The sequence below is a fragment of the Triticum aestivum genome, chromosome 1B, assembly GCF_018294505.1.
Source record: "Triticum aestivum cultivar Chinese Spring chromosome 1B, IWGSC CS RefSeq v2.1, whole genome shotgun sequence".
Taxonomy (NCBI): domain Eukaryota; kingdom Viridiplantae; phylum Streptophyta; class Magnoliopsida; order Poales; family Poaceae; genus Triticum; species Triticum aestivum.
The window spans coordinates 409,155,347-409,171,994 of record NC_057795.1 but is presented as its reverse complement, the minus strand read 5'-3'; the positions used below and the strand labels follow the sequence as shown (position 1 = coordinate 409,171,994).

At 55.0% G+C, this 16,648-nt stretch overlaps 1 protein-coding gene across 1 annotated transcript; it reads left to right on the top strand.

Annotated features, from left to right (window-relative positions):
- Positions 1-12,263: 12,263 nt before the first annotated feature.
- LOC123091883 (uncharacterized) lies at positions 12,264-13,721 on the top strand. Its single transcript, XM_044513502.1, has one exon. The coding sequence runs from the start codon at positions 12,601-12,603 to the stop codon at positions 13,480-13,482; it is 882 nt and encodes a 293-aa protein (XP_044369437.1). The 5' UTR covers positions 12,264-12,600; the 3' UTR covers positions 13,483-13,721.
- The last annotated feature ends 2,927 nt before the right edge of the window (positions 13,722-16,648 follow it).

Sequence of the window (16,648 nt, the reverse complement as noted above, 5' to 3'; positions counted from 1 at the left end):
TGCGGCCGCTGCGGATGGCCCTTGGGGCGGCGGCGGCGGCCGGCTTGGCTGTGGTGGCGTGCATGCTGCCTTCAGATCTTTGACGGCGGCGTGGAGGGCATGGTGGTCTCGTCGGCGGCACCTCCGATCAGATCTGTTCTTACCGGTGCAGCTGGTGATGGTGGTCATCTCTTCCGTTAGAGGTGGTCGGCCTGAACCTGGGTGTTCGGATCTCGGGATCCGTCATCTGGCACCAGCTGCGAGTCGGGGAGACGTAGTTGCCGGTGAAAACCGAGCCGACGGCGGGCGATGGCGGCGTTCCACGTCGTTGCCTTGATGAAGGCATCGTCATGTGACTATCGTCGACCCACTCATACTGCTCCAAGGGAAACCCTAGGATCTGGTGTTCCAGACCGGACGATGGCGGCACTACGTTGTCGTTTCTCTCTTGGGAGCATCGTTTGTGGAGCAGCGCTGGAAGTCAGAGGCAGGAGGTGGAGTAGCTTCGTCTTGCACGGAGCTTCGGTGGAGATGTCAAGTCATGCCTGACCGACAGGTGCTACGCTTGGTCATGCCTGGTTGGTAGGTGCTACGCACGACAGATCCTCCAAGGACTTCAAGATGTGTCGGCTGGTGGTACTTGGCAGCATGGCGCTGAGGTGTATCACTGGCGACCGCGACGTGTTCAGCTGTTTGCGCGCAGGGTGGAGGTGTCGTTGGGCGCGGTGGCGGCGTCGACGATCGCTGGACTGAGCAAGGTTGATGCATCAGTACAGTTCTGAAGATGGAGCGGTGGCAGTTGGCGGCGGCGGCCTCTGAGAGCACGCCGGACCAGTGTGTGCCCCAGACCCGACAAGTGGCTAGGTTGGGGTCTCAGGCTTTAGATGTTAGGCTTGGTTGCGATGTCTGTTTGGTATTAGGCCCAGGCTATCTGCACCCCTTCATCAACTGGATAGGTGTAGCGACAGTTTGTTGCTTAGATGACGGCTTTAGTCTTACTGTTGTATGACTTTGTAAGGTCTCGTAAGAATAATTAATAAAGTGGTTGTATGCATCGCCCAGACGCAGAGGCCGGGGGTCATCCTCCTTTTTTAAAAGAAAAATCGGCAATGGTTCATATTGTTTTTTTAACAATTAGCCAAGTGGTTTTATATTTTGCAAATCATGCTTAATCTCAGATTTAGAGGTATATAAAGATGGGCAACTAAGCCATTGCATATGTTTTCTAAACATAAACACAGCTGCGCAACTTTTTTACTCTTGGTCGACAGAGGACAAGGCTTGCCTGCTCCTGAGCCGTACTCCCATCCGTGCTCCCGTCAAATCCAACGACGCACAGCCTAACCACCGTTTCCCCCGAATTAAAAACCAACAACGTTGGCCCACTGACCCCCTCCGTTTTTTGTAATAATGGAAAAAAGGGGAAAACCGGGCACTCTATCTCTTTCTACCCTCCTGCTCTTTCAATGAAAAAATGGATTTGACCGGGCACCTGCGCGGTGAACTCCATGGCGTCCATTGAGACGAATACGTAGAGGACGTGTTAGACTATGTATAGCTTCTGTACTTATGTACATATATTGTACGTATTGTAACACATCCATTATATATAATGAGATAAGCCACCCTTAGAGGGTTGTGCTGGTTCCCCAAAACTTATTGTCTTACATGGTATCACGCTAGGTTACGATCGCTTCCGCTTCCAAACCCTAATACCCGCACCGCCGCCGCAGCCGCCGCCGCCTTCACCGCCGCCATGTCGAGCGCCGCCACCACCGGTTTCACTGCTGCGGGGTTCCTCCCGGCCTCTCTTGCGGCTCTGCTCAACCTCCCGCTTGATGTTGTCGCCGTTCCGGCTCCGATCGGGACCAGGAGCATCGGCTCCGTCTACTCCACGCCGCCGGCGCCCTCGCTTGGGCGCGACCTCATGGTCCACACCGCGGCGCCGCCGTCCGCTGCGGACTCCGCGGGCGTCGTCCCGCCGCTCCTGCCGCAAGCGGATCACACTGCCCCGCTGGTGGGGTTGGCGGCGTCCGCCCCGGCCGCGGGCCTTGCGGCGTCCGACCCGGCCGCGGGCCTTGCGGCGTCCGCCCTGGCTGCGGTCCCGCCTCCTCCTGCATCGGCTTCGGTGCCTCCGGCTGCCTCCATGGTGTTTGCACCCCAGGCAGCCCCCTCGATTGGATCGTCTTCGCCGCCGCCGTTTCACTTCTGTCATCTCATCACCATCAAGCTCTCCGCCGACAACTACATCTTCTGGCGTGCGCAGGTTCTCCCGCTCTTGGGTAGTCACTACCTGCTAGGCTACATCGACGGATCGCTTCCCTGCCCACCCGCACTGGTAGACAGCGTGCACGGTCCGGTCTACAATCCGGCCCATCGCGTCTGGACGGGGCAGGACCAGGCGAACCTCTCCTCCATCCATGGGTCGCTCTCGCCGGTAGTTGCCGGACTTGTTGTCTTCGCGAAGACGTCTCATGAGGCCTGGACCATCCTTGAGCGAACCTTTGCAGCGCAGTCCCAGGCTCGTGTCTCTGCACTCCGTCATCAGCTTGGAGAGTGTCAGAAGCTTGACTCCACTGCCACTGAGTTCTACAACAAGGTCAAGGGCCTCGCCGACACATTGGCCTCCATTGGACAGCCCCTCACCGACTCCGAGTTCAACTCGTTTATTGTCAATGGTCTTGATGAGGAGTATGATGCCTTAGTCGAGATCATCAACGAGCGGGGCAACTCGACACCCATGCTGGCACACGAGGTTTTCTCTCGGCTCCTTCTCACTGAGCAACGGGTCGAGACACGCCGCTCCAGGGGCACTGGCTCCCTCTCGGCCAACGCCGCCACCAAGGGTGGCCGCTCTTCTTCATCACCCCGGTCTCCCTTGGGGCTGCCACCGTCGCCCGCCTCGGCCCCCCCACCTACTGCGACCTTACCGGGGGCTGGCGGTCCACGTGTGTGCCAGCTTTGTGGCCGCGATGGGCACTGGGCCTCCAAGTGTCATAAGCGCTTCCAGCGAAGCTTCCTTGGTCTTGGCAATGACGGCAAAGATACACACAACAATGCTCGTCTTGGTCACCCGGCCACACCTATTGTCCGTCATATTTTACGTCGTCATGAGCTTCCTAGTTTGTCTAGTAATAAAGATGTAGCAGTGTGTGATGCTTGTCAGCAGGGGAAGAGTCATCAACTTCCTTTTTCGGAGTCCAGTCGTGAGGTGAAACATCCTTTAGAACTTGTGTTTTCAGATGTATGGGGTCCTGCTCAGACTTCTGTCAGTGGTCATAATTACTATATCAGTTTCGTTGATGCTTATAGTCGCTTTACCTGGCTTTACCTTATTAAACGCAAATCTGATGTGTTTGATATTTTTGTTCAGTTTCAAAAACATGTTGAACGTCTTCTCAAGCACAAAATTGTTCATGTCCAGTCAGACTGGGGGGGCGAGTATCGCAACCTCAACTCCTTCTTTCAGTCGCTTGGGATAGCTCATCGTTTAGCATGTCCACATACACATCAGCAGAATGGTTCAGTCGAACGTAAGCATCGTCATATTGTTGAAGCTGGTCCTACTCTTTTGGCCCATGCATCTGTTCCGTTTCGGTTTTGGAGTGATGCTTTCACCACTGCATGCTTTCTCATCAACCGTACTCCCACTCGTGTTTTAAACATGAAGACTCCCATTGAGGTTCTCCTTAATGAACAACCTGATTATACCTTTTTCAAGGTATTTGGGTGTGCTTGCTGGCCGCATCTTCGTCCATATAATAAGCGCAAGCTTGAGTTTCGTTCTAAGAAGTGTGTTTTTCTTGGCTATAGCTCTCTTCATAAAGGTTACAAATGTCTTCATGTTCCCACTAATCGTGTCTATATATCTCGGGACGTCGTGTTTGATGAGCATGTTTTTCCCTTTGCCAAACTTCCTGTGTCCACTGTCGAACCACCATCTCTGCATTCATCCTCTGTTGCTTCTGACCAATTTGCTGATGTTGCATACTCTCCTTTGCTGTTACCTAACCATGGTGCAGGAACCGGACGTGGGGCTCGTTTGGAGCTGTTGGAGGATTCACCATCATCATCGCCGCCTTCTGATGGGCACGTCGATCGCCCTATGTTGCATGGCATCGATTCGCGTGCCCATGCATGGTCACCCGAAGAACCCGTCGCGCCGAGCATCTCCACTGCTCGGTCCGCTACGCCAGCGACCGCCGAGTCTCCAGCGGCTCGGCCCTCTTCGCCAGCGGCCGCCGAGTCTTCAGCGGCTCGGCCTGTCACGCTGTCTTCGCCCGCGGCTCGGCCCGTCACGCCGTCTTCGCCTGCAGCTCGGGTCCGCGACGCCGTCCTCACGTCGCCTTCATCCGCAGATCGGCCCGCGACACCGGCCGTGCCACAGCCCACTATGCCGGGCTCGCCATCGGCCCGGTCTGTGACGCCGGCGTCGCCAGCTGCTTCGTCTGCTCTGCCGGTTTCGCCGGTGGGCCGGCCTTCTTCGCCGACCGAGCCCGAGGCTACTGTGTCTGGCTCCTCGTCACCGGCTGACTCGTCAACGTCGCCGTCCTCCAGCCCGTTGCAGGCTGCTCCATCGACCTCGGTGGTTCCTGTGTCCCGACCACATACACGCAGTCGCAGTGGCATTTTTAAACCTAAGGAACGTAAGGATGGTACGGTTGCTTAGTTGGCTGCTTGTTTGGCTGCTGCTGTTGCGGATCCATCTTCTAAGCCTCGCTCATATCAGGCTGCCCTGCGCATTCCACATTGGCGAGAGGCTATGGAGCAGGAGTTTCATGCTCTCCTTCGTAACAAGACATGGACTCTCGTTCCTCCACCACCACGGGTAAATGTTATTGACTCAAAATGTGTATTCAAAGTGAAGAAGCATTCGGATGGATCTATTGAGCGTTACAAAGCTCGACTTGTTGCTCGCGGTTTTCGGCAGCGCCATGGTCTTGACTATGAGGACACCTTCAGTCCTGTCGTCAAGCCTACCACTATTCGGCTTCTTCTCTCCGTTGCTGTTTCTCGTGGTTGGTCACTTCGTCAACTTGATGTGCAGAATGCTTTTCTACATGGATTTTTGGAGGAAGAGGTTTATATGAAACAGCCGCCTGGTTTCTCTAATCCTGATCGTCCTGACTATATCTGTCGTCTCTCCAAAGCACTATATGGTTTGAAGCAAGCTCCTCGTGCCTGGCATGCCCGCCTTGCCTCTGCCCTTCGTGCTCATGGGTTTGTGCCGTCCACTGCTGACACTTCATTATTTCTTCTACAGAAGCCAGAAGTCACTATGTATCTTTTGGTATATGTCGATGATATTATCCTTGTCAGCTCTTCTCAATATGTTGCTGATGCTCTTGTCTGCTCTCTTGGTGCTGATTTTGCGGTCAAAGATCTTGGGAAGCTTCACTACTTTCTTGGAGTTGAGGTCACTTCTCGTGCTACTGGTCTTGTCCTTACGCAGAAGAAGTACTCCTTGGAGTTGTTACAAAAAGCGGGCATGCTGAAGTGCAAACCGACCACCACACCCATGTCGTCTACCGACAAGATAACAGCTGTTGATGGTGAGCTTTTGTCTCCTGTGGATGCCACAGAGTACAGGAGCATTGTTGGTGGACTTCAGTACTTGACGATCACGAGACCAGATATCTCTTATGCTGTTAACAGGGTTTGTCAGTATCTTCAGGCTCCCAGAGATACTCATTGGGCTGTTGTTAAACGCATTCTTCGTTATATTCAGTTCACCCTGACATTTGGTATGCATATTCGGCCGACTTCCTCTCGGGTCCTTTCGGCCTTCTCTGATGCAGATTGGGCTGGTAGCCCAGATGACAGGCGATCCACGGGGGGTTATGCAGTATTCTTTGGTCCTAATTTGATCGCCTGGAGTGCTCGGAAACAGGCTACTGTGTCACGTAGCAGTACTGAAGCTGAGTACAAGGCTGTGGCTAATGCTACTGCAGAGATTATTTGGGTGCAGTCTTTGCTTCAGGAGTTGGGTTTGTCTCAACCACAGCATCCTATTCTTTGGTGTGATAACATCGGTGCTACATACCTTTCTGCAAATCCAGTATTTCATGCCCGAATGAAACACATTGAAGTTGACTATCACTTTGTACGGGAACGTGTATCACAGAAGCAACTCCAGATCAAGTTTATCTCATCTAAGGATCAACTTGCAGACATCTTCACTAAGCCTTTACCTCTGCCACAGTTTGAGGCTTGTAGGCGTAATCTTACCCTTCTCAGTTCTTTAGAAAGTGGCTAAGATTGAGGGAGGGTGTTAGACTATGTATACCTTCTGTACTTATGTACATATATTGTACGTATTGTAACACATCCATTATATATAATGAGATAAGCCACCCTTAGAGGGTTGTGCTGGTTCCCCAAAACTTATTGTCTTACAGGACGGCATGAATAGCTAGGTTGAGAATTTAGATGGTTCTAGCTTCGACGACTCCGGCGAGGACGAGACTAGGAACCGCAAAGCATGGAACCGCTTGTGCAAGCCTGCTGGCGCAGGTATGATGTCAGCGTACGCATGGCGCTCGTACACCGGCGCCCATAGGCTTCGTAGCTAGCTACTCGCGTTGGACACAGAAACGGGAAGAGACATGGTGCACGTCGCGCTCCCTGTTGCATGCATCGTCGGGGCACGATGGGCACTCTGGCACGGCCTCCGTGTTCTTCGTCCTTGCACGGTTGTCTCCATGGTACCGCTGGCGGCCGGTTCGGCGATGACTGTGGTCATGTGGATGCCGCCGCCCGCCGAACCGAGGCGGAGGGGCAGCTCCGCGACCGTACGAGCTATAGATCGACGTGGGCATTTGGCCGTCTGTAGAGGAGGAGCGCCGCCAAAAAATGAGGACGGCGCGAGGCATGGGCAGCAGGCGGAGCGCCCGGTTTTGTTGGTTTATACCTTCACGAGAAACAAAGGGAGTGGCGGGGAACGATACTGGTTTTTTTTATTTTCGGGGCAAAGGAAGGTCGGGCTGTGCATCGTTGGATTTGACGGGAGCACGCATGGGAGTACGGCCCGGGAGCAGGCGAGCCTCGTCCGTCGACAGAGAGGGCGAGAAATGGCAAATTTGATAAAGGCATCACAAAACCACCATCCGCGGCCTATTGACCGATTCGGTTAGTGCATGCTCTGTCCTTCGGCCAGTGCCGATGTGATTATGTGAGCTCAACTCCACCGCGCGACCCCATCCTGTCCGGCCCTGTCTGTTTGGGGCAAAAGGGACAAAGGAGGCGGCCTAGCGCGCGACGGCCCGGACCATCATGTCCGTTTTGTGTCCGGGTCGACCCATTTCGAGCGTAAACTTGAGCCGGTTTGGGGCGCGGCGGACACCAAACGGACGCGCGCCTCGTCTGCTTCGGGGCCGTGTGGCAGGCGGCCACCTACCTCCCACCCGCCCACATCAATGCGCACGAGCGGGCGGCCCCGCCTGTCATCCGCACGTCGAACGGTCGCCGTCCTTTTTTAAGTGGGAAGCGTGGACGGGTCGTCGCCCACACTGTCCCACGCCACCCAGCGGCCTCCTCGAACCCCGACAGCGCCGAACCCTAGCCTTCCTTTGTCCTCGAGCTCGCCGGCCGCCCACCTCGCCATGGGCTTCTGGAACGGCAAGGGCAAGCACGACCGCGAGGCCGGCTCCTCCTCGGGGCGCCGCTGCGGCTCCGTGAAGAAGGAGGAGCCCGCGTCTCCGCCGCGCTCCTCCCGTCGAGCCCCCCGTCACCGCCGCGCTCGTCCCGTCGAGTCCCCACGCCGGCCCCCTTCACCATTGCCCCTAGGCCCTCCAGCGAGCGCGACTGGCAGTACATCTGCGCGGACGTGTGCCGGAGGTACTGGGAGACGAGGACGCCGGTCCCGTGGAGCGACGCCCACCTCCCCAACGGGTGGCACCTCTCCGCGGACCGGGTCCCCATCCCGCCAGTGTCGGCGATCGGCCGTGCACGACGCGATGAGATCAACCGCCGTCACCGCCTCCTCCCCGACGACCTGTACTACGACCGCAGGTATGCCCCCGACTCCCCGCTCTGGGACACATGGCTCCAGGACGAGCACGACGTGCGGCGCGCGTCCTACTTCGGCGGCACCGTGTCGGGGCCGCGGAGGCCACGTGCAGAGCTGCATGGGCGTACGCGGGTGCGCGGCCTGACGCCCACGCCGTCGCCTTCCCTGTCTCCGTCGCTCCCTCCCCCTCCTCGCATGACAGCGGAGGAGGAGGCCCGTCTCCTGCAGCGTGTCATGGACGACTCCATGAACACGCACGACGAGCGGCAGTGGGACGGCCTGGAGGAGGCCATGGCCCTCTCTACCACCGGGGACGTTGCCTTCCCGGAGCTGCAGCTGGCGGCCGTCACGGCGGCCGCCACGGAGGAGCCGATGGAGGAGGACCCGCCCGCGTTCGAGCAGCTCCTGGGCCAGGGGTGGGGCTGGTCCTGCACTGCGCCAGAGATGGCCGCCGACCTGGGCGTGAACTGGTGCCCCACTCCGGAGCGGGAGGCGTCGCCGCGGGAGGAGGTGGTGCAGGCACCTCAGGCCGTCCAGCCCGCCCCCGTCCACCACGCACCGTCGGCCCACCTCTGGATGCCGTCGGAGTACGTCGACCTCGTCAGCGACGACGACGACACCGGCGGCCATTGAAGACGGCGACGGCCACGGCACCGACGGGCGCGGCAGGAGCGCGCGGGAGGAGTTTTTTTTTATTTTCTTATTATGTTAATTATGAATCTGGGCCTTTTAAGTGGCCGTTGAAACTGGGCCGTTTTGTGGCCAACCCATATATATGTTTTATGTTTTTTTAAATGCGTTTATTTGCTTTTTTAGTTATTTAATTAATTTTTTTATTCCCGTCCACCCCGGACACGATTTGGGGTGCGGCCGCGCGGTGGACGCACGCACGACCCAATAGACACAGCCGGACACGGGCGTACCCATCGGCGCCCCAAAGAGACAGATTCGGACCAATCCGGACGTTCGTTTGTGGTCGCGCGGTGGAGTTGGCCTGAAGATGAGCTAGTATTGCGGCAACTGGCAAGAACGTGCAAGCATGAACCTTTGCCCAATGCAGTGCAGGTGCGCACTGCGCAGGCAAGGCATAGCCAACTTTGAGGAGTGCTTGCTGGGCCAACAAAAAGATACGCCCCAAGAAAGTTCACGCGCACGCCGCGCGCGTGCCGGCGGGGGAGAGCTCCAAATCGAGGCCGCCGGCCCACATGCATATGTATGTTTGGGTCAATTGGGTCGTATTGTTTCCTGCTACTGCTTGCTACCTACTACACACTACGCTAGTAAAACTCTGGCGATCGAGCCCAGTATCTGCTACTGCTGGGCCCAGTATCGACCATGCTACTACTGGGCCAAGGGGACAGCCGCACGAAGAAGAGAGATACTGGACGCCCCGCGCCCGTACGTGCGCGCGCGTACCTACACCTTTGGCTCCATGCTGCCGCTCGTATACTTCGAACCAGACTCTCTCGGCGGCTCTGCTTTTGTTGTTGCCATCTCAATCCCTTTTTGTTTTCTGGGCTCTTTTCTTCAAGGACCGGGCTCTCCTTTCCGTGACATTTGGATATTCCAATCACATCTGCTGCCCTCTACCGTTTGCCCCCCTCCGCTTCCGGGCTCCTCTCTTCCCTCTCTCTGGCAAAAATGCAAAAGTTGGTGCCTTTCTTGTTGGCCTTTTCCCACCTGGTCGAAGACCTCACCAGCTACTGTACGTGTTTCGCAGTACACTGACTGGTGCACCGCTAGTGGAGCTGCCAACTTTTTTCACCCCGCCGGCCGGTCTCTCGTCTCGCTCCACTTTCACCGCCCCGCCCATCCCCCGACCAGACCAGGGATCCACCGTCAAAAGGCGCACGTCTCCCAGTTTAGTTTACCGATCATGGATGTGGATGTATGGTCTTACCATGACACCGATGTATAACCATGCAGGCATACACTACTCCACTCTCTAGGTGCTGATAAATTTTAATTTCAGTGGTGTATATGTTAGCTACCACCGCACTGCAGGTAGCTAACCTAGTGCGGCTCCTCTCTCTCCCGTGGGCGCCAAGTCAAGACTACACTCTAGCATATACTAGTAGATGAGTGTACGTAGAGGCAGAACAATGGCTTCCTGGCATTGGCAATGGCCGTATCGATCGGTCGGTCTGTGAGTTGGGCGGCCTGTTAGGTGCAGCGGCAACGAGTGCTCCTGAATTCCCGACCCGTCGCGATGTAACACTTGCACCGCCCTCACTGGGAGCTAGCTACCTGGGATTAGTTAGGTGGATGTCCATAAACTATATAACGCTAGCGCACACTAATCTGACTTGCACATCAGTCATTTACTATTCCTCAGCAACAAGGCTTTCCTTTGCCGCCTAGCAGTTGCAGTTGCAGGAATCCAGCCATACCTTGCGCAAGTTAAGCGCCCAACTTGCCATCTTTAACAGTCAAAAGCTGTTTTAATCATGTTTTAAAGCTGACAGTCCAAATCCGTCGGGAGAGCTGGCAGCACGCCGTCCACGTACGGGTCGTGGCGCAGTGCTTCAGACTAAGCATCATTAAGCACGCGTTAATGGAGGAAATTAAGCATCTGACGACCGAGCCGCGCGCCGTTCTTTCTATCTCGATGTTGAGGCGCAATGATCTGCCGAGATCTCTTTGGGGGAATGATCGAGAAGAGAGGGGTTGATGGCCGTGGATTTCGTGTTGGAATGACTAGCTTGTGCGAGCGTGCACCTCATTCGGGCGCCATCAAATCTTTGATCATGAGTTACTGTACATGTAGCTTTGCTAGCTTTGCTTCGGTACTCCATCGAAGTAGCCAGGGTTAGATTGCGGTGTCTCTTCTCCCACCTTGTTGCAATCATGGCGTGCGTCAGAACTAATTAACACGTTGTTACTCCCTCCGTTCCAAAATAGATGACTCAACTTTATACTAATTATAGTATAAAGTTGAGACATCTATTTTAAAACGGAGGGAGTATTTAGGAACATGAGCAAGATCAATGTGTATACGTGGTGTAGCAGTACGTGTATTCTATATAGGCTTTCGTAGGTTTAGAGATTCCTGCTCTCGTCTCTTCATGTTCAAGTGAAGTTAACCAGGGTTATATCTAATATAGTAATGTGAACTATATAAAACCACCGACTAATTAATTATGAATTCTCACCACGATTGAAAACATTATCATCTCCATCTTTATATAGCCGCCGTGGCTTTGCAGTTGGCGAGGTGGTTGGGGAATGAGATGTCGCAGCTGCTGCGTGCTGGTCAGTGAGAAACCAGTTCGAGCGGGACAGAGCTCTCTTATTCACGATTCAAGATGGCAGTGTGATTAACAGAATCCTAGTCAGCTAATTAACAATCTAGATACTGTCGCCAGGGGACCAACAGGGCAACGTGGATGCTAAATCCTGGGAGATTTGCCACTAATCTCCTCGTCAACTTCGACACGTGCTAACCTCCAAAGCATTTTATGCGCGCCGCGCGCAGTAGCGCTCTAACTGCCCACATCTCGCGAACCTTGTCTGGCGTTACAAACCAACTGCAGAATCTCCGTAAATTTCGAACCGAACTTAGGTTTGGCCGTGCAGTTAATGGCGGCCGTTTATCGATAGCTGTATTTACTCGCGTTTTTTGAATTCAAAAAAAAGATGGCGTTACCCCGACGTCCCGCTAGATCGCCTTGGATACTTATCTCCTTTTTGGCTGTCGTCTCTATCTCTCGCTCGGAATTATACTCCTACGAGTTGCAAGCAAAACAAAAGCGCTCGCTACCCACCGCCAACAGATGTTAGCAAAGTAACGGAGAGGAGACAGTCAACAAAAAACAGCAAAAAGGGAAGCTTCTTTCGTAGATGCCCATACCAGAAGAAGCACGAAGAAAAAACAGGCCGGCGCGTGCCAGGGAGCTCCAAGAAAGAAGTGGAAAAAGAAGCGGGCACGCACCACGCCACCGGCCACGGCTTCAGGAAAAGAAGGGAACGAGAAAGGGTGGGAAAATCCAAATGCAAATGATCACTCCCACCCTCACTCACTTGGCCCGAGCAGATAGATCTCCACTCTGCCGGGCCCGGCCTCCTCCCATTGTCACAAGTCAAGTCGAAATAAAATTCGAAAACGCAAACGGAAAAACCAAAGCAAATCGAACGCCAAGCACAACTCAAAAGACCAGCACAAAGTGCACTACTAGTAGTACCTTGTCTCCATAAAAAAATCAAATCAGAATAGTGGTAGGTTGATTTCAAATGGAAAAGGTACGGTACTTACTACAGCTAGGACTAAGCATGAGGTAATCATGTTGGGCCGCCAACGTGTTCACCTCTCGCTTGCATGTGGGTCCCGCTGTCGTGGAGGGCCACGTTTCAGTGACGATGGATTGATGGGAGTGGCGTGGGCTAATGGAGATGGGACTGGGCAGTGTGATGTCAGTGACACGGTGCAGCCACCAGCCAGTGGCGGCCCGCCATAATAACGCCCGGAGCCAAGCAAAGCCAAGCCAGCCGCGCCCAGGCCACCACCACCCGTTCCATACGCCCAGCGAACCACGAGCTCGCTCCGACACTGCCCGCCGCCGCCGGTTCCCTCGAGCGCGCGCTCTGCTCCTGGCTCGCCTGCGTTGGCCGTCACGATGGCGACGGCATGGGTGCGGTCCCTCAGCTGCAGGTCCTACGGCGTGGCGGACGCCGTCGTCGCGCCGTCCCCGAGCAAGAAGGCGCAGCAGGCCCAGCCGCTTCTCCCCGTCTCGTGCGGCGCCGCGGCGGACGTGCGGGACTCCGTGTCGTCCGCGCGGCAGGCCTGGAAGCAGCAGAAGCCGCGCCGGGAGCGGCGGAGGGACGGGCAGGAGAGGCAGCAGGAGTTGGCGAGACCGCGGCCCAAGAAGAAGCCCAAGCAGACGGCGGCCGCCTTCATGCCGTCGCCCGCCACCGCGCCCGCGAGCTCGGCGTTCCTGACGATGGCGGAGCTGCCGGAGGGCCACTCGTCGCGGCAGGTGGTGGAGCTCATCTTCTCGTCCGGCTGGGACCTGGCCACCGCCGCGGCACCGCCGGAGGTGGAGGCGATGTTCCGGGTGCACAGCGGCGCGCGGGCGGTGGCACGGTTCGAGGAGGCCAGGGCGGCGGCACGCGCGCACGGCGCCGCGGCCCGGTGCGGCGCCGACGGCAATGAGATGATGCGCTTCCAGTGCCGCCCGGCCGCGGGCGCGGGCGTGGGCGGCGTCTTCGGTGCTGGCGTCGCCACCTGCCAACTCGGCCCGTCCGGCTCCGCGGTGCGCACCTTCGCCTGCAGCGGCACCGCGCACGCCAGAGCCGCGCCGTCGCCCGGCGCGGTTCGCAGGGCCATGCTGGTGTGCCGCGTCATCGCCGGGCGCGTCCGGCCGGCGCTGGGCGACGACCCGCAGGCGCTCCGGCACCGCTCCTCGCACTACGACTCCGTGGACATGGGCAACGGCGAGCTCGTCGTCCTGGACAGCCGCGCCGTGCTCCCCTGCTTCCTCATCGTCTACAAGGTCTAGCCGCGCGCGCGTCAAATTAACCGCCCACCGTACCTAATTACCGTCCTCTTTTTGTCTCTTGGTTAACATTCCGGAGCCGGCAGGCGACACTGCCACTGTGCCAGTACGTAGAATTGACAGAGATCATCGACCCAAGCTCTTGTGTAAAACAGTAAAGGATTGCTTCTTCTTTTTTTGGCTCGCTCCGAATCTTGAAATGGTGTATAAAAATGTTCTTGCTCGTCCCACTTTTCACCGTCGATTCAAACATCTCTGGCTCCCTCTCTGCATGCGTGTACTACGAACTCCGTTCTGAAATTTTATCCTTTGTGGCATCTTTTCCCGCTTTTCCGGCGCAGGGATTTGTCTGCGTAGGTTTAAAGTTTTCTTGTCGCACAGCTCTCTCGTGTTTGCTCCTCCTTTTGCCATTGCCAGGCAGTATTTGTCGCCGCTTGAAGTCGATTAGCATCCGTATGGGGTTTTTGTCAGGTACTCCCTTCGTCCGGAAATACTTGTCCCAAAAATAGATGTATCTAGACGTATTTTAGTTCTAGATACATCCGTTTTTATTCATTTTCGTAACAAGTAATTACGGACGGAGCGAGTAGGATATAAGAGGAAGTTGGCAACATCTTCAGAGGCCCGGCGCAAAGTTTTCGGGCTCGTGGTCTGGCCCTTGGAGGAAGAAAACGTCCGTCTCCTGTGGAGGCCTGCCTTTGGTCCCTTGCTGCCTGTCACATTGCCAAATTGACATTGCTTGCTCTGTCCCGTTCTAGGCTCGTGATCACGCATGTCAGGAGTGTGTTTGTACATCCTTCTTATGGTTGTCTTCAGGTGATCTTGCTCTGGAGCTGTTTCGCTGCATATGTTTCAGTGTCATTTTCGTTGCTACCACTTCAGTGTCACTGGAAGGGCTGTTCAGCCAGCCGCTGAACTGGCTGATTCCAGGTGGTACCATAACTATACAATACCACTTTTCCCTTTTCTTTTACGGTATTGCATTGTTTGGTCTGTGTTGTTTGGTGGGTGGTCTTCGTCTATCTTTGTTCGGCCATATGTCGTCTCATCTATGTTTATGTGCTACAGAGCAGTACCGATCCCGATGTGATTTTGCCCATTGTGCTTCTGGCTAGCATGTAGCATTGGACCAGCAAAAAATATAGCCCTGCAAGATTTCACCCCCTGGCTGTTGGATCTTGCTCGTCCGGCTGTAGGGGGGATAAGGGCCTGAGTTATTGGTATGGCATGTTGCGGTGTCTCTTGTTGAGGCAGCTCACACTGCAGCCAACACTCGGCCGCATGTCTCAACGGACCACCCTCCTCTCGGTGCGAATCATTGGGCAGACAGAGATAGGAACCCTGGATAGACGGACAGGAACACGTTCGTATGGCAAAATGGTAAAGAGATCTCAATGGTAAATGCCTACCGGAAGTACTGTGCAGCCGATACTAACTGGCCGATCGATGGACTATCGTGTGTGTAGCAACGCTGAATGCCTACTCCCTCCATTCGGAATTAACTGTCTCTTTGAATTGAGTGAAGCGGCAGTTAATTCCGAGGAGGTAATACTACATGTTAAGGCCCTGTTTGGTTCATAAGTTTTAGGACTTTTTTTAGTCCCAATTTATAAGTCCCAAGTCCCTAAAAAGTCCCTACCTGTTTAGTTCCTGGGACTTATAAGTCCCTATAAGACCATATTACAACTATAAGTCCCTTCTTGAGAGTCTTATTTCATAAGTCCCAAATGCCCACTTTAAGTCCCTATAAGTCCCTCCTGTTTGGTTTAGATGGAACTTATAGGGACTTTTTTAAGTCCCTAAGCTAATAAGTCCCTGGAAACAAACACCCTCTAACTCTCACTATTAGCACTTAACAACAACATGCTCCTCTTACCATTCGCCGCCTGGTATCGTCGGGACCCTTGTTGCATGAATCTTTGAGACCTAAGGCCAACTCCAGCGCACGACCTCAAACGGACGTCCGTTTGAGGTCGGATTCTGTCCATTTGAAATGGACAATGGGGTCGAGTCCAGGTCATTTCTGGGATGCGGTGGCCGTGCGCCCAACGCGCGGACGCATTTGAATAAAACCATGACATGTAGTTCATGCCAGCGGCCCTAGTTCACGTTGGCAACACAGTCAGCCTACACGACCTCGCCGGCAACACAGACAACCTCCAAACTGAATAGTGTTGTCGCCAGCACACAATCAGCGGCCGACAATACAGCCAACCTTCAAAATGAATAGGTTTGTCACCGGCACAAAACCAGCGGCCGACACCCATGCCAGCCTCCAAAAAGAACGGCCACGACCGAACAGAACACCTAGTTCAGGTCGTCGGCGTCGAACATCTCCTTATGTCGGGCCTCGAATCAGCTCCTCGTCTTCTCGCTCATCTTGCTCATGTCGACACTCATGATCGCTAGCGCCACCTCATTTGCTTTGGTTGCGGCATTGGTGGCCTCGATGTCGAGCTGCCTCTGCCAGGCCGCGGTATTGACGGCCTCGATGTCGAGCTGCCTCTGCCAGGACGCCTCCTCCATGTCGATCTTCCTCTTCTTGGCCGCCTCCTCCATCCCAAGCTTCTTCCTTTGAAGCTCCAGGTATTGCCTCATTTGCTCCTCCTTGCTTTGTCGCTTCTTATCGTCCCTCACTTCCTTTTGAGACATCATGCCGTGCAAAGTCTCGTGCAAGGCAAAGGAAGATGCATCACACTTGTCGTCCAACTTGGAGTTGGTCTTGCCCCTCGGCCTCTTCAACGCCTCACCATCTCCACCTCCGGCCAACGCGGTCATCTTCTTGCCTCTCTTCCTTTGAAGTTCGCTGTATTGATCTTTGATCTTATGGCAATTGTTGATGATCGTCCAACAATGTGTAAGAGTGAATGGCTTGTCATTGTGTCGGGCCTTGAATGCTTCCAAAGATTGAAATGCCTACACGATGAACAACAAATTGGACGTGCAAACATATAGAAGGCCGAAGTCATGGCCGTAGCAACGAAAGATAAGAGACCATACCATGTCCCCCATGCCGAGACCACTCACGGGACGTGCTTCAACACTCTCAAGTGCGGCACAATACTTATTGCATTCTTGTTGGATGAACTGTTGGGGAATGTAGGATGCAATTTCAAAAAAATTCCTACGATCACGCAAGATCTATCTAGGAGATGCATAACAACGAGAG